The sequence below is a fragment of the Equus quagga genome, chromosome 14, assembly GCF_021613505.1.
Source record: "Equus quagga isolate Etosha38 chromosome 14, UCLA_HA_Equagga_1.0, whole genome shotgun sequence".
NCBI classification, from domain to species: Eukaryota; Metazoa; Chordata; class Mammalia; order Perissodactyla; family Equidae; genus Equus; species Equus quagga.
Window position 1 is genome coordinate 63,350,792 of NC_060280.1, and position 24,140 is coordinate 63,374,931.

The 24,140-nt window shown below is 40.9% G+C and overlaps 1 protein-coding gene across 2 annotated transcripts in view; it reads right to left on the bottom strand.

The window, feature by feature from the left end:
- Nucleotides 1–24,140, bottom strand: part of CADM1 (cell adhesion molecule 1) — a 313,265-nt gene that overhangs the window by 30,506 nt on the left and 258,619 nt on the right. For both annotated transcript variants that reach the window (XM_046685799.1, XM_046685798.1), the window contains exons 6-8: nt 12,010–12,109; nt 8,716–8,888; nt 4,027–4,107 (exon numbers count right to left, since the gene is read on the bottom strand). In XM_046685799.1, the coding sequence (XP_046541755.1) occupies nt 4,027–4,107; nt 8,716–8,888; nt 12,010–12,109 (354 nt within the window). The remainder of the gene's footprint in view (nt 1–4,026; nt 4,108–8,715; nt 8,889–12,009; nt 12,110–24,140) is intronic.

Here is a 24,140-nt window from a genome sequence, read left to right on the forward strand (position 1 = left end):
CCAAGTGCTGAGTGCCTTCCACGGTACTCCTCACCAAGCATCTAACCAGGATGCAACCAGACAGAAACAATACAAAATCCACATTAACCAGGAAGGTAAACACAAAATGTTTGCGTAAGATGATGACAGGAAAAAGCTTGATCCAACTGGCAGAAAGGGGCGAAGACCATCTCCAAGCACAGAATCAGGTAATTTCATGTATGCCTAACACACAAGGTCCACTAACCTCAAAGAAAGTTCAAAACCAAACAAACGAACAAATAAAACACCCCAGTATGGCAGTAGATTTTTCTTTGATTCTAGTCTCTGAGAGGAATCTGCATGAAGGACTCTTACGCCGGGTCATGGCTGGCTCTCTGTATTTTAACAGAAGACTCCGGGAACAATTTAAATTATGCAGTGTGCTCTTCCACACTGTGGCATTTATCTTCATGAATGAAACCACATGGACAACTTGACGTGATTTAAAATAAAAAAGTAAAACAAGGAGTGGGGGCCTGCCAATAGCAAAAGTGGAAACAGAAATATATGGCCAGAACGTCAATGAATATGAAAGAGAACAAAGACCCCAAAGAATCTTATGGCAAATCAGAACGAGGCACCGGAGGGCTCCCGTCCCAATTCTGCTCCTCCAGTGGTTTTTGTTTGGAAAGAGATTCTGATGACATTAATGGCCTAATAGTTGTAAACCCACCCAATGTCGATATGGCAAACTGACATCAAATATTCCTTTCAGTACTTGAGAGCCTATGAAAATTCTTGCCTAGAGGAAGCCACCCTCAGACGTGTGCCTTCACTTGTAAGTCAGGAGTCCTGCTCTGCGCAGGACGGACAGGGGACAGAGACACCCAGCTCCTCCCACCCATCAGGTCTATGATTCTGGGTGAGCAACGTCGACTCACGCTGGCTCCCGATTCCTCTCTTTCCAGGGTCTGGAGGATGAAGCTTTAACATGTTTCGAGGGAGCTGGATACCTGGGAACTCAATGGCAGTCTGCCTCCCTAACAAGGGGAACAATTCGATTATCCTGCTTACGGAAGATAAAAGATAACACTGGAACACTTCCTTTTGGAGAAATCAGAAATCAACTATGACCTCTTGAGTTTAAAAATATTTCTCTATTGCATTTGTACATTTTTCTTATAATGAAACTCTGACCTGGGGAATGGGTTTCAGTGATTGCATTTGACTGGGAGAAAAGAAATAGATGACTATGGGCTTCTTTTTTTTTAAGCTTGGGCTTTATGTTACTGTCACTGGATTTAGCTGTTGAAGCTTTTAAGGCTAATGGTGGCTGTAATGTACCAAACAGTGCAGGAGAGACGAAGAGTGGAAATTAATTTAGCTATCCATTTGTCAAGATTCAGTTGGGGGATTTTTTAGGAACCAATCTAAATCTTGGGGATAGCCTGAACCTTTAAAATGGGACACGGAATCATTCAGCTCCATAACCTTTAATCTGTTTGAAGAAAGGAGCAAATGTTAAATTGCACAAGTGTACTTTCTGGGCAAGATAAATATATATAAGACAGCTTGTTAAGACACAGTAAGCCTATAAGATCACATCCATTAAGGCAGCGGATTCTACAATGTTGTTTTAGTGGCAATTTTAGTCGAATTCCTCCTGGGTGTGCCGGTGAGAATCTGGACATTCATTCCCACAAACGCATTCCGTGTGTGGAGAGGGTTCAAGTGCCAACATCGAGGGGCTAAAGGGCATCTCTGAGATCATCTTACATTACCTTGAGCTGAGAGGCCAGGAGCAGAGAGAGAGAAGCAACAACAAGCCCCTACTAAAGGTACTTTGGATGTGGACAGAAATACAGCCTTGTTTGTTTTTAGACTTTCCTCTTAAATGGAGTCTCTGCAGTCGGAACTGTGATAACAGTGAGTTGTAGCTGTTGGAGGACATGAGATCAGCTTTAGTCTGGAGTGAAGGATTAAAGAGCTGTGAACTGGAGCGCCTTTGCTGCATGGCTGAGAGTGACTGTGAGGGGGGAGGGGTTCAGGGGGTGTTAGAAAAGGTCTTAAAAAAAAAAAAGCCTAAGCTAGTGAGAGGCTGGCCACAATGGAAAGTGTTGTTCCATATTAAAGAGGAATGCAGTGTTTATATGGAGTGAATAAGGCCTTGCCTGCCTTCAAACGTAAACCTGGCTAGCTACCTGGCTGGGACCTTCTACACCAAGAGGTAAGAAAGGCTGGCTCACACCTGGGCAACTTCTGCAAGGAGGAGACAGACCACTGAGGGGCTTTCACACACGCAGGGCAGTGGACACGGGTGATCTACACAGACAGCCAGAGCGCCGTTCACAGGTAACTAGAATACCTGGGAACAAGAGCTCAAGCCTGATTCAGTTTTTTTCTACCTGGAGAAGAGGTAAGAAATCATAAAAGGTAAACACCCAGTCCACGGTGTGGAAAGTTGATGGTGTGGTTGCTCTGGAAATCAGAGTTAAGAAGGAGCATCTTTGCTGTGCTTATTAATGATACAGAAAGCGGGAGGAATCTACGCACTAAACTAACAAACCGAGTTTACTTAAGAAGCAGAAGGAACTAACAAAACGCTAAAACAGAAATACACACAGACAAGAATTTAGGAAGCAGTCTGGATGGAGCTGAGTTTACAGTGAGACACAAAAACCAATTGATGGATTTTCAGAAGATTTTAAACTAAGCGCAGGCACTGATATTTTTATAAACAACATTCAGAAAAATCCTTACTAGTGGCTTATTTAAAAATTCTCGTTGTTCCCCTGTGATGGTTAGAAAGGTGAAGAAAACTCAGATTAGACAATTATTGTTATAGTTCACAAATTGATGAAGCCTCCTCTTTCACTGAATACTTTGAATTTTTGTCATCTCTATCTCACCAGCTCCCATGAAAACTGAAAATGTCTCCAGAAAGTCAACGTAAAGGATGGTTGCCATATCCAGGGTGGTAAAGAGGATTTACACATGAAGAACGATGAGTAAAACATTCAGTGTTTTTAAAGAAGTTCAGCGATAGGATTGTATACGGGCCACGTGGCTCAGAGAGAACTTGCAGTCTCATCAGATAACAGAAAGAAGCAGAAAAGTTATTTTTTAAAGAGATTTTCTTTTTTCTCATAGAATAATTACTTCTGCACATTTCTGTGGTAGGACCCTGTAAAGAGTGGGTGGAGAAGGCCTTCCCTAAGGAGATTCTGTATGTCTAGTTGACACGGTGCAGCCATGGCCTTTCCTCTCTTGGTAGGCAGAAGAAACTCCAAGGCTCCCAGACAAGCAACATCAAGCAGGATGAGAGCCACTGGATGCCAGGCAGGCATGGATGGCATACCCCCTCCCATAGGGACAGTCAGAATAAGAGACAGTGAAACTCATTTTGAATAAGAGTTTCAGACAGTCCAAAGAGAGAAAGCCACACAGTTACAACTGCTGTGGCTGCCACTTCCACCCCTCCAACATTTAACTAAGGGCAGCAAGGGGTTCATGAGTGCCCAGCACGGAAGAGACAGTGTCCCTCTGATCTCCTGAGACTGACTACCCAGGCAACACACAGGTAGCAACACTGTCAGCAGGTACTCTCTGGGGCAGGAAGGACGATGACGCATTTGGGAACATGACCCACATGGGCATGTTAAAGGGTGTATATTTTCCTTCAAATGGATTAAGATGAAATTAAGACAAGGAGAAGATCCAAAGCCAGAATACTTACCATTTTGTCAACCATGGCTAAGCATAAGCTATTGGCATGGTCTGTAATAGCCAGGCTGTCATTTTCCCTAGCATTTTTCTTTGAATAGTGACGTTTAAAAAAGAACTCTCTTATGTGAAAGCTGCAACATATCTGATCTACTGTTAAATGCCTGGATGTTAAAGATTTTCTGAGAACTTGAGAACATAGTATCCAATGCCTTTGAAGTTCCTAAATAAAGGAACAATTAAATTCCAAGGATTTAAAGGGAACTTTCAGGCTTCTTTTTATACATACCAGAAAGACATTATACATTGAGGACATTTTCAATGGTAATGAAGGTACCATACCTGTGATGATGGTAAGGATGGTGGTGGTGGTGGTGGTGGTGGTGGTGGTTGTTGTGGGAGGAGGGATAGTTGTGGGGGGATCTGGATAAAAAAAAAAAGGAAAATCAAACCCACAATGCTGAACACAACAATGATCAGTAATGACAAAACAAAGGCATGAGGACATTGAGATGTTTGTCTGATGACTTCCCCCTGTAAAACCAAAAGTTGTTTTCCCCCCAAAGATTTATGTCTTCTAATTATAGTCATGAGTCGCTTAAAGATGGGGATACGTTCTGAGAAATGTGTCGTTAGGCGATTTTGTCCTTGTGTGAACATCACAGACCCAGGTGGCATAGCCTACTACACACCTGGATTCTATGGTACTAATCTTATGGGACCACCGTGGTACATGTGGTCTGTCATTGACCGAAACGTTAGGTGGTGCATATCCCAAAGCCTTGGCTGGAAGAGCTAAGAAAGGAAGCAAAGAGATTTGTTTTAATGAAGGGAACTAGAGATGAGAGGATGGGAAGCCGAGAAGGGAAGAAAAATCAAAATATATATGACACCCCCCACCCCAATCTGATTTCAAAGGTGAGGTTAAACCAACTTGGCACCCGAGTGTGTACAATGGTTGTCATTTCGTTTTATACTTTCACAGATGGGAGAAAGGAGGAGGAGATGACGCTGCTCTGTCTAAAGGGCTCCTATCGGCCAAGGATGAGGTGCTCCGGCTCCCTTGCTCTCTCTGACTGTTAACTTCATTATTCTCCATCAATACCTCCCAGCAGGAAGTAAAAACTACTTCTATACTTGTAATAAATACAAAGAAGAGAGAATGTCACCACTAAATATCAAGTTCCAGGCATGTGAGATTTTACTGAGATTTTCTTTTTTAAAAGTCAATAAATTTTACAACTTATAAATATTAATCAGTTTGTTGCCTTTGCTCATGTTAAAAGCTTGACCTAAGTGGACGACAATGATAAAACTAAAGAACGTTTTCCGTCTTGTAAACAAGAGGACTAAATATAAACGAGGCTTGACCCTCAAAGCCAGGAACCCAACAGGGAATCCTCTGTATATTCTTCTATCATCTCAAAAACTATTTGGGGGAAAAGGGAAGGGCAAATATGAAAGAGAAAAAAAAATTCTAAGCCCAAATGATCAAACTGAATGTGTTAAATTGTCAGCGAGACTTTGAACTAAGCAATCACTCTGCTAGAATAGAGCGTAAGAGGAGTTGAAGGCTTTTGATTTTAATTTTTATCTAAAGCATGCCAACTTTTTCTCCTTGACACATTTGGTGTCCTTTTATCTCCAAGTGAGCTCTCAGATTGTCTAATTAATCCATCACAACTTTAATTATATACTGCACCTTCATTGAGTTCCGTACAACTTTCTGAAAGTTTATAAAAACATTATCTTGGTGCTTGGGTGTCAGGTCTGCTCAAAATGATTCCTACCAGTGATCAGTAATCTGAGGTTTTAAACTTCCTCACAGACTTCTCTCACACAGACACGAAGGGATGAACTTGATAGGGAAAAGTCAACAGCAAATTGTTCTGTTTTCCTAGAGGCCTTGTTCATTTAAGTTGGGGCTGTAAGCAGTTTAGACCATGTAGCAGTTAGACCACAGGTGGGGAAGTATTCTGTGCCCTGGCAGGTCACCTGAATGCACCTGCACTCCGCTGCAGGCGCAGGAGCAGACACAGATGAGTGAGGTGCACCGGCCCCTGAGCCGAGCACTGAAGATGCTCTGCTCCCTCCGCTGCCCAACTCAGCTGTACCCAGGGAGGTGCCTGCTGCCCAGCATGTGGATAGCTAATGCGTTTTTTCTGTTCTGATTCAATTACAGTATTTATCATGGAAAAGGATCATCTGTACCTGGGAGATTTCTGATATACTTTAATGCTATGTCAGTACCTATCTTCAAATGTATTGGCACAAAATGTGTGATGCCCATAATATAATCAAAGTGGACCTGAAGGTGATTTGAAAATATGATTAGGAATAAGGAGTGGACCAAACTAACGAGGGCAGAGACTTCAGAAAAAGGTCACCAGTCCCTTTCATTTTGTGAAAAAATCATACACTTTCAATTACTTTCATCACTACTGAAGTAACTATTGTCTTTCACATCTGGCTCAAGTGACCTGAGTGAATCAGATTCCTTTAAGAGGTATGACCTCAAGGCTTATATTATTTCTAGCAATAAGAGCAATGTGAGGCCACAACTTAAGAAAATACTGAGTTGGAGCTAATGAGCTGTGTTTGACACAAAGAGGCTAAAAGAACAAAACCAAATGGGGCTCAGGCGCTAACCAGCTAGATTCTCCTAGAATAGAAGTTACTTCTAGAGAATTAAACCATTTTAAAGGCGTGTTAGCTCTTAGTTCATAAAGTACTTGGAAAGTTAACTGGAGTACTACCATAAATCACCATCTTCTCAAATTGCTAGAATATATTTTAATAGATTAACAACACCTCAGGTTAGTATTCTAGCCTGCCATTCTGAGTAATGCTACTAGCACAGACGAAGGGAGGGAAGAAGTATTTTGCAGATCTACCAAACCCTTCAACAAGGATAAGTGCACCATCTTAGGTTGGGGAGACGTGTATGCAGCATGCTTGCCTACACAGGTGGGTCTCTAAGTTTCCTGGATTTCAATTAACGCTCTCCGGCCCAGCGAGTTAATTCCAAAAGAACAATCTTATATTAGAGGGAACTGTTCTAATGGGAAGTAGTGAGAAAAAGAGGAACTAAAAAAAGACATGGATTTTGCTGCAGACTTTGGACTCAAAGTTTTGTGGCTCTGAAACATATTTAAGTAACTTTGTGAACCTGGGCAACTTACGTGACCTTTCTAAACTTCATTTTATCATCTGTGAAATGGAATGATGATTATGCTTACCTCATGGTGTTATTGTGGAGATGAGAGGTGACCAAGCATGTAAAACAGTCATCCTAAGGCGTGGAACGATATGAGCACTCAATAAACGTTAGCCATAAGCTAGTATCCACAATTATTCAAATGTATCTGTCTATCAAATCCACAAAAGGTTTCTCATCTTGAGATGCAGGAACAGTAGGTACAATAAATCAAAATTGTTTTTCCAGATAACTTAGTCTACTGAATCAAGGAAGCATATAATAGACTGGTGGAAATTTGTCACTGCTTTTTAAAATCTACAGTTAGTAAAAAGGGCTGGATGTAGGGCTGTAAATTGGGTAGCAGCCATGGAGAGGATTCACATGAGGCTCAAAGCCTGATGTGAAGAGAGCAGAGGGGAGGAAGGCAGAGCAAAAGGGATGGATTTCCCTTCCGTCAGCAGATTGTGAACAGTCTGAGGAACAGAGGTGGCTGTGGGTATCGCAGACTGAAGATGGGGCATGCGGTGCCCCCTCACCTACATGGAAAAGCCATCCCCTTCACTTTGATCTCCTCAACTACTGCGGAGAATGAACGCTATTATGTGTAGACTACAGACAACATGGGTAGTGTACAAAGAAAACATACCTCAGAAGTCTACAATCAAGGTGATTAGACATGATCCTTTAATTCTGCATTATGCTAAGGGAACAAAACCCTCCAGTTTTAGGCTAAGGATTATTTTAATATCCATGTAGGTATGGTGTAAAGTATGCTTCTATTTCATCAAAAAGATCGCTACTCCTATATTCTTCATAAGGAGAGTGGCCAGGGTCTGAGACATCATGGCGTAAATATTCCATGTGCATGTTTATGTATATATATGTGCATATTCACATATGCTTACACTTGGATTATTTACACCGCTAACATGAAGAAAGAAATACACATATTCTTTTATTTATAAGACATTAAAATTTTTACGCCTATGGTGACTCATTGTGCCATGTCAGTTCGTAACTATTTTTCTTGGTATAAAACTAACTGAGAGACTTCAATTGGCCAGAAGAGAGTCAATTTGTCACCCTAAGATTAGAGAAGTAGTGCACTCTTCCACCAAATAGAGAATATTCTCCATACGCAAAATTGACAATATGATAAAAATGGGAAATAAGTTTAAAATGGCTGGTACACAGTAGATGCTCAATAAATAGTTGTTGTTTAGAGAATGAAATTCATGATAACATGCTTTAATAATCCTGTAAAAAGATATTAAGAAAACAGACAAATTAAGGAAAAAAAAGCATTTGTGTCTAAAGCAGTAGCTACAGGTGGTTAATGGAGCTAGCAAAGACCTTATATTTTTTCCAGCATTTACTGGCTTGCAACATCTCCTGGAATGTAACGGCTTCATGCTGAGAATAGGACAGTTCTGCTCATCAAGCAGGAGAAAGGCTAGCCCAGGTATCATAGGAAGGTACCACTGGGAATAAACTTTCTGAGCTGAAAAGCCATTAATTGGTGAGGCTGAATTCCGGAGTCATTATTTCTAAGATAATCTCCATAGCTTGTGCCTGAGGATACAGCTTTCTTACTCAGCATGACCAGAGAGTGTGATCTAGCGGGAAATCTCCACGATTAGAGAGAGAGAAGAAAAGTCACTGCCCTCTTAGTGGAGACACTGGGGTCCACCTCCGGCCAGGCTTCTTTAAGTTCTTGAAGGAAACCAACCGGGTTATCGTTTTCGACTTGACCAAAAAGCTTTGGGAGTGAATCACAAGTGGCAGCTACATGTAAATGAGTCTAACAGCAGAGTGTTTTATCTTTCACGTACCGTATACATACAGCATATAATCCGAATGAGCTTTCCCCACTATGTTGGAAGCTTCACAGCGGTATGTACCATTATCTGTTTTGTTTAGGTTATTGATGAACAGGTTGGGCCCGGACAGCACGGCATGCTGAGGCATTTCATCATCCACTCTCACCCAAGTTACCATCACAGGCCTGCAGAGGAAAGGGGAGAAAGACAGGTTGCATTATTATTCCCCACTAGGATGTCCGCATCAAACTTCTCAGCCACGCATTTAATGAATCGCACACAGGGTGACACAATTAAAGAGGACCTACTGGCGATATCTTAAGTTCACAGAATTACAACCGTGAAGTCTCCAAAAGTCTGTTTGGAATATAATTTTTTTTTTTAAACATCACCAGGTGTTGAAAAACTTTCAACAGACCACAAGCAGGAGTCTCATTATTTCCAATTCATCTTCAACAAATCAGCAAATAAGCCAGTGCACCCTATCTTTATGCCCTGCTGTGTGGTTTCACACCAATTCAGACAGGACAGAGCTCACCCATTGTTAATCATCTCATTAATTAGGGGAAAAAAATCAAATTCCTGGCTAGTGACACATGCATTAATCGGATGGTTACTAACATACCAAGACACCTACTTAGAAGCCACTTGTGATATTTAAATGGATTTCCAGTTCCACAGAAAGGAATGGACTTTTACATCAGAATAGCACTTTCTTTTGCCCTCTGCTGTTTGAAAAACTACCTCTTCTCATTTTGGAAAGATGCGATCCCTTCCTCTCCCCTTGACCTCTAACCATAACCTGCCCTCCTCCAAACCAAGATGCCACCTCACCTTCTGCTGCCCCAGTCCATCTTATCTATGAGTTCCTTGGCAGAATGCCTTCCTTCACTGGCTCGCCAAGGCCCACACACTGTTACCCTCCTCCCCCAATGTGTGCAGCTGCAGGCCCCGCAGCTTGAGAGGGAGAGTCCTAGGTTAATCACTGCAGAGGCATCTCCACAGGGACTCCTTCGTTCCTACGGCACTAGCTCATGAGAGACAAGTTTGTTCTAGTGATTTAAAGGACACATTTGTATCCATTAGGAAGAAGCATATTTCACAAGATGCTCCAGAGCCAAAATTGCACACATACGAAGTACCTTTCAAACTCACTGAATTTAAAACTTCCATTCTTCAAGGTGCCTCCCTCAACCTCCTATGCAATCAAGGCCATGTCTAGGATTGTGCCTGAAAACTTTCATTTTCAAGGAAGGGCAACCTACACTGGAGCGCAGCAGGAGGAGGTTCCTTTCAGTTCCCGAGGCTACCTCTAGGAGCAGCGACGTGACAGAAGACCCGCGCTCAGTGAGGTACGGATACTCAAGTTGGCCCCGTCAAGCAGCATTCCAATTTTCAAATGGGATGTGAAGTTACAATTTTTCTTTAATTACACATGGGTTTGTCATCACAACCCAGTAAATTATTTAAAAATTAGTACTGCATATGTCCTCCTTGCAGGCAATGGCAAATGGGTCTGCCTGGCAATCAGACCTAATGTCCTGCTGCTTGACAGCTGAAACAATCAGTGGGGGTAACTGCAGAGAATATTCACAACATTTAATGGCAAGTTAAATTACCATTTTTATTGTATGCAATTTCTTGAGAAAATAAATAGGTAATATGCTAGAAGGGATAGCAGCCAAGTAATGCGTGCTTGCTCATACAACCACATACCCGTTCCTATTTGAGAGGAACAAGCAAACACCCTCTCTGGAATAAACGTCCTGAAGGAAACATGTAATTTACTGTCCCCGTGGCACATTCAATTGAACACAGTACCTTCTTCAGGGGTAAAAACACAGAAACAAAATACAGGTTAGCAAGCCAGATACTGTAAATGTGGTTAATACAACTGAACATAGGTATTGCAAGTGGTAAGGGGCCTGTGAGAATTTTTTATTCTCCATTGGATTGTCTTGGAGGTAAGGAAACTGCTAACTAGGGCATAGTTCAAATGGTTTCCAAAAAGAAAGAGCTGAATCTTTTGCAGTGTTCAAAAGACATTAAGACCGTTCTGCCAAAGCTTGAAGCATTTAAAACCAAATAACTCTGAAATACCAGAGGAAAAGCAAAACAGAACCAAGACCACCTTCTCCTTCCTAAAGGTCATCTCCAAACGGCTACAGAGAGAAGCGAACTCCAGTCCAGGCAGAGGTGAGAGCAGAAGAGGGAGGGCTGAGGTGGGAAGAGAGACAGCAGCCGGGCTCCCTTTGGCTCTCTGGCCTCTTATCATAAATCATTCCTTAGCTCTAACAGGGAGAATTTTCCAAAGGTTTTGGGGAAACTTTGTTAAGATGTTCTGAGTTCCTTATTTGACAACTGTGATAATGATGCTGGTTAGCAAAACTCTGAGAGAAAAAAAATCATAGCACAGGGACAGCAGAGGGAGCTCAATGCTGCCTTTTGTTGGGGACCACTAGAACTTTGAGTGCTCTCACTCCCAACATTGACCTGCTGCCGTTCCATTGTCTCCTTCCATGGATTGGTTTCTTCTCTAAGAAATAGTCAAAAACAATCTTCACTCTACTAGAAAGATGAAAGAAAGATTCCTCCCTCTTTCCCAAACTAAACTGAATACTGTCGAAAGGGGTGCCGCCACATGGCTTTTTTGCTGAATTAGTGATAATATACGCAGTTCCTTTAACTTACTCTAGATCATTTAGCAGGGCAAGTAAAGTAGCTTCCTGATACTTTTCAATAAGATGTTAATTGGTTCTTTACTCTCACGCATTGGCATATATATATTCCTGAACCATTCCTTACAAACAAAAACATTTCTGGGAGTCAAGTATGACACTTCTCATGGAGGGAAGAAATAAAATTAAAGGTAGGGCAAATTCATTTGTCTGCAGCTGGTCCTAAACACAGCAGCTTAATTTAAGTCTGAAAACCATCTTTCCAGCAGCTTAGACATTAACAGAGAAGGTAGCAGATATGTCATTAGATTGTGGGCACACTAAAAATTTATTAGGATTAGTTTTTGTGTGTGAGAGAAAATAGTTCTGACAATCACGTTGATGATAATAAAACAGAATTAGCTGAGATTTCAATCTTGGATGGCATTTCATTTTTCTCCCAATCCTGACCATTAAGAACCACAGATATTTATTCCACTTTTCACTGAATAATCTTTTATTTTCTGAAAAATCTTCCACCCTTTACAGCAGGAGACAGGTGACAGGCCAATGAGTTGTGAATGCACATCTCTGTGTTGTGACATTTACTGCTCATGACCCTCTGCCAACCTTGGCCTTCAGAACTTACTGGGGCTTCCCGATGGCTTCACATGTTAACTCAAGCGCGTCCCCTTCCCGAGTTAGGCCTTGTAGAGGGTAAGTCATCTGAATATGCACTTGAGGCTTATCTGTGTGACAACAACACAAAGCAGAATGTTTAGCAAACGATATCATCAGGCAAAATCAGACTTGCATGCTGCCACAAACCCCGTATTACCAGAACTCACTCTATTCCCATCCTTATGCCTTCAGTAACATCCTTCTAATTAGTTAGTAATCCTGGCATTTGCTCAAATTAAATTGACTAATAACTCTAAGGAGTGAACTGCAAATAGATAAGAGATTCATAAGCCAACTGCGCCACATCAAACATTTCCTGTGAAACACATTTTGTTACATTGAAGTTTATCTCCAAACTCACTCAAGCTAAAGGAAACTCATTTGCCTTCATGCTGAGGTGAAGCCACAGATATTTGTGGTGCTCAGAATTGATACATTTTATCATATATCATATATTATTACGTGACAATATGTTGTGACACTGCATTTTAATAAGTTTGCCTCTTCTGTGCTCTTGTTTTCAAATGGGAAAGGAAAAACTTGTGAATTCCATGCAAATGGCTTTCAGAATAAAGAACTGGGAGGTTTTGGTGGCTCCTAATGGAACTCTTCGACATCTCAACGTAAACACTTATGAAGGAAGGAAACTGACAGTGACTGAGAGCCTAATATCATAGGCTCCACTATTGATGGTGGAATAAGCCCAGTTTTAGGGATGAGAACACTGGTACCCAGAGAATGAAGTAGCTCGTCTAAGGTCATAGAGATAACATAATGAGAGACAGCTGCATTAAATCTATGTTGGAAGGGATTTCTGTTCAAAACCACATTTCCCAATGGCAATCCATAATTAAAACCAAGTATAGCTTCCTAATGCAGTGAAGTACTTAGGTAAATGATGTAAGTATTCTTTTTTAAAAGAAAAACCATTGTCAGTATTCGATACATTTTTTTTTTAAGGTATGCTTTTTGATGAGGAAGCTCGGCCCTGGGCTAACATCTGTTGCCAAACTTCCTCTTTTTTCACCTCCCAAAGCCCCAGTGCATAGCTGTATATCCTCGTTGTACGTGCTTATAGTTCTTCTATGTGGGATGCCACCACAGCATGGCTTGATGAGCGGTGCGTAGTCTGTGCCCAGGATCCAAACTGGCGAACCCTGGGCCACCAAAGCAGAGTGCACGAACGTAACCACTATGCCATGGGGCTGGCCCCAGTGTAGGTATTCTTATCTCCATTAGTTACTTAAAAACCATGTCTGTGAGTTTGTGTGGGTATGGGTACAAAAGATGAATGACAGGAGGTGCAGGGAATAGGAAGGGAGGTGGAAGGGGGTGAAATGAACTTAGATACATGTATGAATATATTTACAAATAAAATCTGAGTGGAATTGGGAGGTTTTTTCCCTATGCTGAACTAACAAGCTATTAATCCCTAAATCAGTTTTCTCATTTAATTCTGTGGCTCTGTAACTGTATATTTTTGGAAATGTACCCAAGTGTAATAAATGCGAGAGGGCAAGACATCAGTTGGCTGACAGGTCAAAACAATTTCCATAACTTTACTTTCTCAGAGAATCACACTACCTAAACAACAGCCCCATGGCCTTTTACAAGCCGTGGTTAGCTCAGTAACACTCATCCTACGGAATACGGGAGAAAATAGAAGTATGGCAGAGCCCAACCAATCTCAGCCTGTCCACAGCTAAATATGCTGCACAAAGGCATCCTCTCTGGGAATGGCTGCTTTCTAGATGCATTTTGATAGTCTCACTCCTATCACAGATCTTCCTCTTAGGTCTCTGAAAACCACGTGGCATTCAAAACCTTCAAGAGAACCTTCTCATACACCAGTGTGCACTGCACACTGTGAACTGGTGATGCTTTCTGAGAAGCTAAGTCACTTGCCAGAGAACATAAGTTAACAGGCCTGAAAGCTCCAGCTGACCCTTGCAAGTAACACGGTTCTATTCTTGGACTTGTTGGCAAAGAGAATGTTTAAGAGAAAAATGGCATAGAGGTTTCCAGATACCGAAAACTGGGTTGGGAAGGCAGTTATTAAGGAAAGGAAGAAATACTCATCAAGGATAAACAGGATGACCTTGAATGAGCACTGACTGCTGGGCGGAAGCAAGAGCTCCCAGGCACCCTCCTTTGAGAGCTGCTGACTATATTGTAGGCTAAACACAACCACTGGGTGACGTATGTGGGTCTATTATTTTTGGTGGTATAACACACATAGCCACACACACACAGAGCTAGTTGGTGGAGTTTATTAAAAAATACAAGATACAGAAAAAATAATGGGAGAAGGTTATGCCACTGAAAACACAGACAACAAAAGACCTGCTCTCTCACAGTTCACACTTGGAAAAAGGAGCACCTATGGGTTAGGGGACCTCTGTCATTCCTGCCCATGAACCACTTGGGGTGAGGCTAAATTTAAAGCACAAAATTTGAGCTAAAATGTAACATTTGCTTACGGGTTAATCTCTGATCCATGTACTGCTGACTTCAGCCCGATAATTAAGGAGAAGCAGAATGCTTGCTGGCCTATGTGGAAGTTTTGTTTTCTGTTTTTTTTCCCCTTTGTGTAATTTACAAGCAAACAGAAAGGGTGCATTTTTCAGCACAGCACAGTAATGGTTTACCTGCTCAACCAGTAATACTAAAGAGAGTGTTGAAAATTTATGCACCCTGACTTTTCAGTACCACTGAGTTTGTTTTAGTTAAATGCTTTTTTATGTTCCTAATGGCTGTTTACCAGTTGTCAATTACTCATATAAATTAGGAAGAACACACTAAGGGCTTGCCATACCTGGAACTTACATTAAAAAAGAAAAAATCATATACTAACCCATAGAAGATATACCTTCAATTTTGATAACTGATTTTCCCAATTTATTCTTTAGGTTTCTGGAGAAACAGCTACCATCTACTTATGGGTACAGCTGCCAAAGTTACCTTAATAGCTAGCTGAAAAGGTAAACATTAATCTTGCTTGTATTATACAGAAAAATGCCCTCCTCTGTTGACACGTGCAGTATTTATAGGCATATTATCCGACCGTGGGCAGCTGAGCTATTTTGACGCCCAGCCTAGGAACCAGATAAAGGGTCTATGTGCCAAGATCCACCCCCTGGGTTAAGGAAACTTAAAAACCAATCCTGTTCCCCTTCCTCTGCCCTAACAGAGGAACTTCAGCATTCTCAACAGGTGGACTAGAAACCCTGGGACTCCACTGGCACCTCCGGAACTTAGGGATGTTAATTTTCCCAGGAAGATCCACACTACAATATGAGTATATCAAAATACTGAACAATCCAGATGGCTGATTGAATAGCCCAGAGCTCATCATTTATATTTTAATTATGTTCATAAATCAAATGTTATAACCCACCAAATCTTTTCTGAAACTGAACCAGACTCCAAGATTTATTTTTAAGTAATGAGATAAGGCCCAGTACATTTGCTGGGTGATCATTTTACGCCTCGGTTGGTGTTGTAAGGCACAAGGCTAAAAGCCAGATGACACTTTCTACCCAAGTACAATAACTGTCCAGAAATGTAGCACTCAGAATGGCTAAATGTCATTATAAAATGGAACTGCTATATAAGAAATAAGAAAAATAGTTAGGTCTGTGCACTTACGGAACATTACAGTTACAGAGATGGCATCACCAGCAGCCAATCAATTAGGTCGGGGGATCTGAGGTTTTCATAATACACTGTCATTTTTTTAAAACCTCATAAAAGACATTTAGCAAGACTGCTACAGCAGACAAAATTCGTTCATTGGTCAGAGCTGCACAGAGGGTTAACTACCAGGAGGCTCTAGGTCACACTACAGTAGCAACCAATTAAAAAAATAATATTAGAAAGACATTCTGATTTGATGAGACTTTTTTTAAACGCGTTTTGCTCTCTCTATAAAGGGAAATATATATATAAAAGGAAACTCTTAAAGAGGTTAGAATGGCTTGCTGGCAGATTACAATTGATTTCATGCCAGTCTGACCTTGCACCACACTCTATGATCTTTTCAGAAGATGAAACTCAAGGCTCTGTAACCGGTATTTCACTTTCCTATGTAAATGAAAAGGCAGTCTCCTTCTCTCTAGATCACAACACTAACGCAGGTCTTTAAAAAGTTTTATTTAAAAAAAGACACTTCACAGTTTCCTTTTCGCAGGAGACGTCATTCTTCCCATGCACAGAGAGGAGTAGAGCCAAGGCCAGTGGGAAGGTGTCCGGGATGTCCTGGCAGGAGACCTATGATCCCAGGGCCTCCTGACCTCTCCCTCTCTTCCTGAGGACTTCTAAATCAGAAATGTGGGCATCAAGTGTCCTCTGATCAGCTGACTGCAACCAGCCCCAAGGGCTTCAGTGCAGATCTACTCCTGCAACTAGATTTGGGACACAGGCCCTTCATGTCTCCTACCGAGATTGCACCCAATGTTCTGAGACAACGGGTAGACCGGGATTGGATGCCTGTGGACCAAGTGCTAACTGTCTCAGGGCCTACCAGGGAGAGCTCAAGGGCAGCGTGGGTGCAGATGTATCAGAGTGGTGGGGAAAACACTGGGGTCAGTGCCGCGCATTCAGGTGGGGAAGCACTGACTGAGGAGTCCTTGTCAATCAAGGAGGATCACTGCAGTTTGGCAGAGGGTGACGATGCAAAGACTAACCTGAGACTTGTGAGTATTAAGGGCTGTTTGAGCTCAAAGCAAGAATCAGCCCCTACAATACGGCTGCCTAAATTGTTGGGAGTGGATGGCTTTCCACTGAAGGGGGGCAATGTCCAGTGACACCAGCTCACCGGGACTGGTTAGAGAACGGAGTCACACCAAGCTCTCAGAAAAGTTAAAGAGAACATCTTGCAAAAGGTTTGCTTTCTATTGTCATAATACGTTCATGAATAATTTTCACTGCCATTTATTTTGTTTTTTTGCAAAGTGAGGGACCTCCTGCTGGTACCTCTGCTGTATGAATCGGAGCACTTCAACTGTACTTCTCGAGGAGGGCTGAGCTATTATGAGTGGCACAAGTCAAATCTGGTGGGACTGATGTGGGACCAAAGAGCATGTGCCACATCACCACAGTGGAAGGCAATTTCCTCTTGTTGCAACTTACAAGTAGTTTTGTGGATATTATATTACTGTTTACCCAACAGAATCAAATTTTATTCTGTGATATTGTAGCAGAAAGTGATGTTTCCAGGGCTTTTTTTTTTTTAAGATTTTATTTTTTCCTTTTTCTCCCCAAAACCCCCTGGTACATAGTTGTATATTTTTAGTTGTGGGTCCTTCTAGTTGTGGCATGTGGGATGCCACCTCAGCGTGGCTTGATGAGCGGTGCCATGGCCCCGCCCAGGATGCAAACCAGTGAAACCCTGGGCTGCCGAAGCGGAGCACGTGAACTTAAACCACTGGGTCATGGGGCCGGCCCCTCCAGTGCTTTTTAAGTGGGGTGCACACTCATCCACACAGCACTCTTCCATATCTTTGAGAAATCATCAGAATTTCCAAGTGAACACTGGGCAAGAAAAATCCTTATAGCAAGATTTTCTACACAAGAATTTTGGCTCTGTAAGAGGAAAAGTTTTTGATTTTTTTCTATCCCTGGTGCCTAGAACAGTGCCAGTGCCTGGCACACTGTAGATATTCAATACATATTTACCAAATGAATGAATGAATGAGAAAGTGGAGAAATATTAGGACACAGACTCCTACTCCTAGCTCTGCTGATTAAAAAAAAAAAACAATCAGACCGTGAATACATCTTAGCTCTGTTATAAGGTAAAGTAGGCACATTAAGATTTTCAAGAGTTTATTTAAGCATATATCGATTTGAATAGGCAGTACGCAACTGAAAACGCTCTACCAACAGGAGATAGGGGAAAGGTTTTTATAGAGCAGACTTGAAAGCAAAGGAAGAAAATTGCTTGACTGGCTGTTGCTTAAGCAAAGGCCTTATTTGGGAAAGCCTGGTTGGCCGGATGTGCTTCAGTTTCATTTTCTTGGCGTGCACTGACTCTGGTTTAGGTTTTGGTTTGCTTATGTAGGCTACCAAAGGCATTAGAGTCACCCCAGCCTAGTGCCCTCCTTGTTTAATCACTTTAACAGAATTGTATTCTTCTTTTGGGAGGTCAACCCAGCTCCCAAAACTTGAGGTTCAGCCCAGGCGTTCCAATTTACATGCTTCCATTTCACTACACATTTATTGAGCATTTCTGGTCTATCTCAAGGTGGTATCTTCAGGTAAATCATAAAGCATGTTGTTTGACCATTCTTTTTAGATTTTTAGATGCCAGCTTCACAACCATTTAAGCTTCCAGAGAATCAAAATTTGACCTTGAGTTAAAAACCATTAAAAGTGCACATGAGAAGACCAGTTTTGCTATGTAAGTATTCAATGTCCACAGCCACAGAGACACATCTTTTCCAAATATATTAGGTCAGACAGTGAGATGTGGGAAGAGAGTCTGGTAAGAGGTCTCCTTTTCCAGGGCGTGCCTTTAGAAGGCAGGGATCACAGCAAAGGCTTTCTTCTGGTAAGGGTCATGTCATTCAAGTTTGCTCACCATGTATTTGGCCCTACATTTACTCTTTGTGTTTTGAATATTGGTTACTCAGCCTCCTGCCCCCTTTGGCATTGCAGAATACTTTCATTAAGAATCTACAGAGATAATAGTATCAGGAACTTGGACCCACCACTACTCTGTGTTAACACAAAATGATAGGTGAAAACATTACTTTGAATCAGGGGGTCCCCATGCCTTGATTATTTCTCATGAGGAATAGTAAATACTGAAATAACTTCCCTGAAACTCAATTCATTGCTTTAAAAAAATAAAAGAAAGGGAGACTGGGAGGAAGAATGTATTCTGTTAAAAAAAGAGACTGGAGACCAGAGAGAAACAGGCCAAATCTGAAAACGCCAGCTATTATGCTTTGAAGAATACAACCTGGGAACAGAATTGATGGGGGAGAGACGTGATGTAGCTGCTGCTCTTGGAAACTATGTCCTATCCTCCACTCCAAGCAGGAAAGATTTTCTAATCTCCAGGTTTTTCTCCCTCCTTCACTGCAGGGCACTATCGACACCAGAGAAATATTTATTTTGGCACAGATAAAGAACAGGTTTTGATCATCTCTTCAATGCCCAATTTTCCCCCAATTGGGGGAACGAAAGAAAAAAAAAAATCTAGGCTTCTTTGGACCTTGCATGAACAGGAATATGGATTTATAAAATACCCGGCTATATCGAGTCAATAAAACTCATTTTGAAAATGATGCCCATGTACACGATTAACTGTCAGATGATAATCAGAGCAGGGAAGGCATTCAAATATCCATTTCTAGAGTCTTTGTTTTCATTCTCCCTTTCAAAACTCATCTCAATTTTTTTTTTCTTTTACTAATATGCACACACACAAAACCCTCAGAAGATGAGGATTTTTGTAAAACATTTTAAAGAGCAAGGCTACGATGGGGGAAAGTAAAAGACACACAGCAGTAATTCAAGAGCTTCAGATTCACCTCAGTCCAGAGTGAGGCCTTCCCCCTTTGCAGAGCAATCTGAATTCCATACCGAGGGTCACAGCTTTTCTTTGAATTCCCAGCTCATGTCGCTCCGTGTTGCCACCTTGATGCTATTTAGACAGTTTTCTTTTAACGCTCAGACAGTGAACTGTTCTCGTTTAAACAGGCTTTCATTTGACAAGAGTTGGTTCCTTTAGATCTGAAGCTCCACTAACCGTGCTACAATTGTATCACATTCTGCTATAATCAACCATGTTGTAAATTTGAGCACCGCCATGTACACAGACATTCGCGAGAAAAAAATGTACAGAAAGAATGGAGGGTCACAGAGCTCAGAACATTAAAAGGCAAAATTGTTCTCTGCCTAACATCTAAGGAAAGAGAGCTCTGAATTCCAGCTTGTGAGCATAATTATTTTCTGTTTTAAACATTTAACTGCGTGCTGCTGCTGTATCCTTGCTGAGTCTCAGAATAAGAGCTAGAAAACTAAGAGCCCTACTGTATGTTCTTCATTCCCAACCACGTTCCTATGAGAAAACCTTATTAATGAGCTTGCAAACGAGCACCCAACAGGGAAATGTCACAAACAAGAGCGGCTAATGCCCCAGAAAATCAAATAACTGAACACTTGGCTGATTGTGGTGCCTTTCATATTTATAATAAAAAAAAGGGGGGGACTTTAATTCACTAACTCTGAAGGGGTCAACACCTTGCTGAACAAAACAACTCATTTATTTATGTTCAGAAATCTCCAGATGATAAATTACATTGATGTTAATCACTTCAATGCATACTACACAATTAATATCTGTACTCACCAAAAACTTAAGGATTATTAAAAGTATGACAGCATACACATCTGGTTGATTTTTCACATAATTGGGCACAACCATTTCTCCTGGTACCGCAAATAAGGTCCTAACAAACAAACACTGCAAAATTCTATGTTCAATTAATTAGGACTTTAAATCCACAAGACAAAAGCAATTCCAGTTGAAGCTCAAGCTTTGTCTTCTATGCAATATGGTAGCACTCTGTTTTAAAGAGAAGTGTAAGCCTCCCCTTTGTTTTATCCCTCCTCCTTGTTCCTGTCATATTAAGATATTTAATGGCACACAATGTAGATTTGCATTATTTCACTTCCTTTTAAAAAAATAATGTATTTTTTAAAGGACCTAATTTATACAGAATTCAAATTCATTATCTGTCATTTAACCTTGTTCATATCCTGGTTAATATCTACTCATCTTGGATGAAGTAGAGACAGGTTTCCATAAACCTTCATGGAGTAAAACAGGCCAGGGCTGAACCAAGTGAGTGCACTCAATACCAATCCCATCAGGTGAGATTGGTCCCCAGGGTAGTCTTATTTACCCAGAGTAGAGCAATTCTTAATCTGAGTTCCATGGATGGATGAGCTCAGCTTTTCCAGGTGATAAGCTAATGCTTAACACTGATATTACAAGAAATCTCTTTAGGTGGCAAAGGAAAGAACATTAAAAAAATAATAGCTGTATATTTGTTTTTATGTTTATTAGATACAATATTGATAGCAAATAAAATTCCTAATTTTATAGATACTTTTTACATAGGTCTTGGTTAGGTTAAAGCAATAAAGCGACTTAAAGAAAAATTCTAAATGAGATAAGATTACAGGTAACTTGTGGATAGGGTAAAACTTGTGAAAGTGGCCCTCAAATAAATGAAGTAAGGAAAACTCTTTACGGTATATGGACTCCTCAAATTATAAGTAAAATGTGATGAATATGTGATTTTGTTAATCCTTTCCAGGTCTATAGCTATCAAAGGATTTTTAAAGGGGTCAGTGATCCCAAAAAAGATTAAGAACTGCTGACTCTATGGGTTTGGGCCAATTAAAAAATAATAGTCTAATGTTACTCCTCACAGGGTATCCAAAATAATTCAATATCCATGCAGATGAGCTACTGACTCTCGTGCATTCAAGTATCTCTTCCTTTCTCATAGCCATCAAGACATGGTACTGCTTGTCTGCAGAGTGAAGAACTCCTACAGCAGGAATAGAATTGAACCATCAACACCACCAGCTAAGGCCTGATAAAATTTTAGCACCCAATGACTGAGTGCCTTAGGCTCTGAGGCACAAGGCTTTTAGTTATTGTATAGCTGTTGGTGTTCAAGGAGAGTAAAGCTGGTGGGAAATGATGTAGATTATTGTACAGCTGTCGGTGTTCAAGGAGAGTAAAGCTGGTAGGAAATGATGTAGAGAATTCCAATCGTGTTTGAAGAAGCTACCTAAGAAATTCCTGGCTGATTCTGCAAGGTTCTCAGCAGCGCTCTAGGAATGGAGGGTAGTGAACCATCAGGTGACTTTCTCAAGCATGGAGACTCTTATTGAGGATTCCAAACCAGACTGAATTTCCATTCGGATTAATACAGCGCTTGGTAATTCTCAACCTTCTCTTATGCAGAAAGGCTTTTCTCCTTATATGCATTCCAAAAAAATGGAGTATGGAGGATAAAATGTGTGTGTGGCTTATGTCGCATAAAAGAACAGAGAGTCGCCCATCAAAGGCGCCATGTTAAAGAGTCTAAAATGATCAACAGGTGCATCTTCGTTTTTGGAAGACCAGAGTCACTTGGCTGCAGTTAAGGGCCAGCAGTGCTTAGTAAGATTGAAGTAAAATGGATTCAGATATGGAGTTTTATTCCTTTTCTTACAAGGACAAATCTCACTTGAATCCACAGAAGACGGAAGACAAGGCTTATAAAGCTCATCAGCAAGTCTTCCAAGGGGTAGGAGGAGTTGTGCTTAAAATATTTTGTATTTGGGAGTGAGTAGAATTTTGTAGGTGGGTGGGGCTAAATTCTACTTAGAAGATACTAAAAGAGTTTAGGGGTGGGAACTGGGTGATCTCCTCAGGTCTCACAAAGGAGCTAATGTATTATTAAAGCTAATGGGCCCCTACAAGGAAAGTTAACGGATATTAAGTTTGCTTAAATAAATTACATATTTAACAAAGTCACAAGAAATCCACTATCTGCCAATTTCGATAATATCTGATCATTTCTGTTTTCCCATTATAGGGACATTACACCACAATAGTTTTAGTGATATGAAAATTATAAGCATGATGCCCCTAATGAAGCTACATAATGAAGGAGATGAAATGAATTAACAAGAAAAACCTGCATTATGTAATGTTAAATTGAGCCAAGCTCACAGAGTAATAAAAGGTTGGAAAGGGATGGTCTCGTAGAAGCAACTTTTTAGACTTGATTTTAGCCAAAAAGCTGAGGAGTAATTAGAAGCAACTTTTTATAACTTTCCCAACCCCCTATCTTGCTCAGGCAATTTAAACATGTAATAAAGACTGTCATGGGTTGAATGGTGGCCTCCAAAAGATATGCCCACTTCCTAACCCCTGGAACCCATGAATGTGGCCTTATTTGGAAAAGGGGACAATGTTGAGATGAGTTCATTCTGAATTATCTGGGTGGGCACTAAATCCAACGACAAGTGTCTTTATAAGAAATACACAGAGAAGAGACGAGGGCCATGTCAAGACAGAAGCAAAGATTGGAAGGATGCGGCCGCAAGCCAACGAGTCTCTGGGGCCACCAGAAGCCAGATAAGGCAAGAAAGGATCCTTTCTAGAGCCTTCGGAGGGAGTGCGGCCTTGCCAACACCTGGATTTTAGACTTCTCTCCTCCAGAACTCGAGAGAATAAATTTCCTTCGTTTTAAGCCGCCAAGTCAGTGGTAATTTATCGCGGCAACTCTAGGAAATTAATAGAAGGATTCATACAGAGCAATGCTTTTGCTTTATCAGACACCCAGTCATGGCCTTTCCAACCAAACTCTCGTAACATCGTCACTATGCTTACTCAAATATCACCCGGAATTTCTCAGAGGCTAAGTTACAGAAGCCTTTTGACGAAAAATGAGACGCTGGTTACCTGGCCACAACTTTGGTGCAAGGATGATTTTGTGCAGAAAACATATTTTTTCACAAGTAAAAGACAGCATCTTTAGTCTACAGGGCACAGTGAGGAGACAACCTCACTCACCAGGATCTAGCTTTTATTGATGAAGCCATCAAGACTGTGGCACTGATCCCAAAGAGTTCCACTTTTAGATTCATTGCTATAATTTAAGCTAAAAATGGAAGAGAATGTGCAATTTAAAACAAAGTGCTCACGTAGAATGGCAATAAAATCCCTTCTATAAAAACATTTAGTATTTATGATGGGCTTAATGAAGGAGGGGATTACTTTAGATTTTCAAGTTGGCATGGAAATAATTATAGTCAATATTCACAAAATTAATTAAGCCATGTGCTGGAGCAGATTGGAATCATTTTAAAGTTTTACATTTGGGTTAAATGCAGTATTTTCAAAATCCTCATTGGCATTCTGTAATATGGCAGTATTTCAGTAAAATAATCCTTTGATTATTTTTCTACCAAGACAACAAGATAAAAATTCTATCTATACCATCTAAAAACATATGTATTCAATAAACGGCTTCCGAAGTGTTTTTAAGCAACTGCTACTCTATGCTCTCAGAATAAAATACT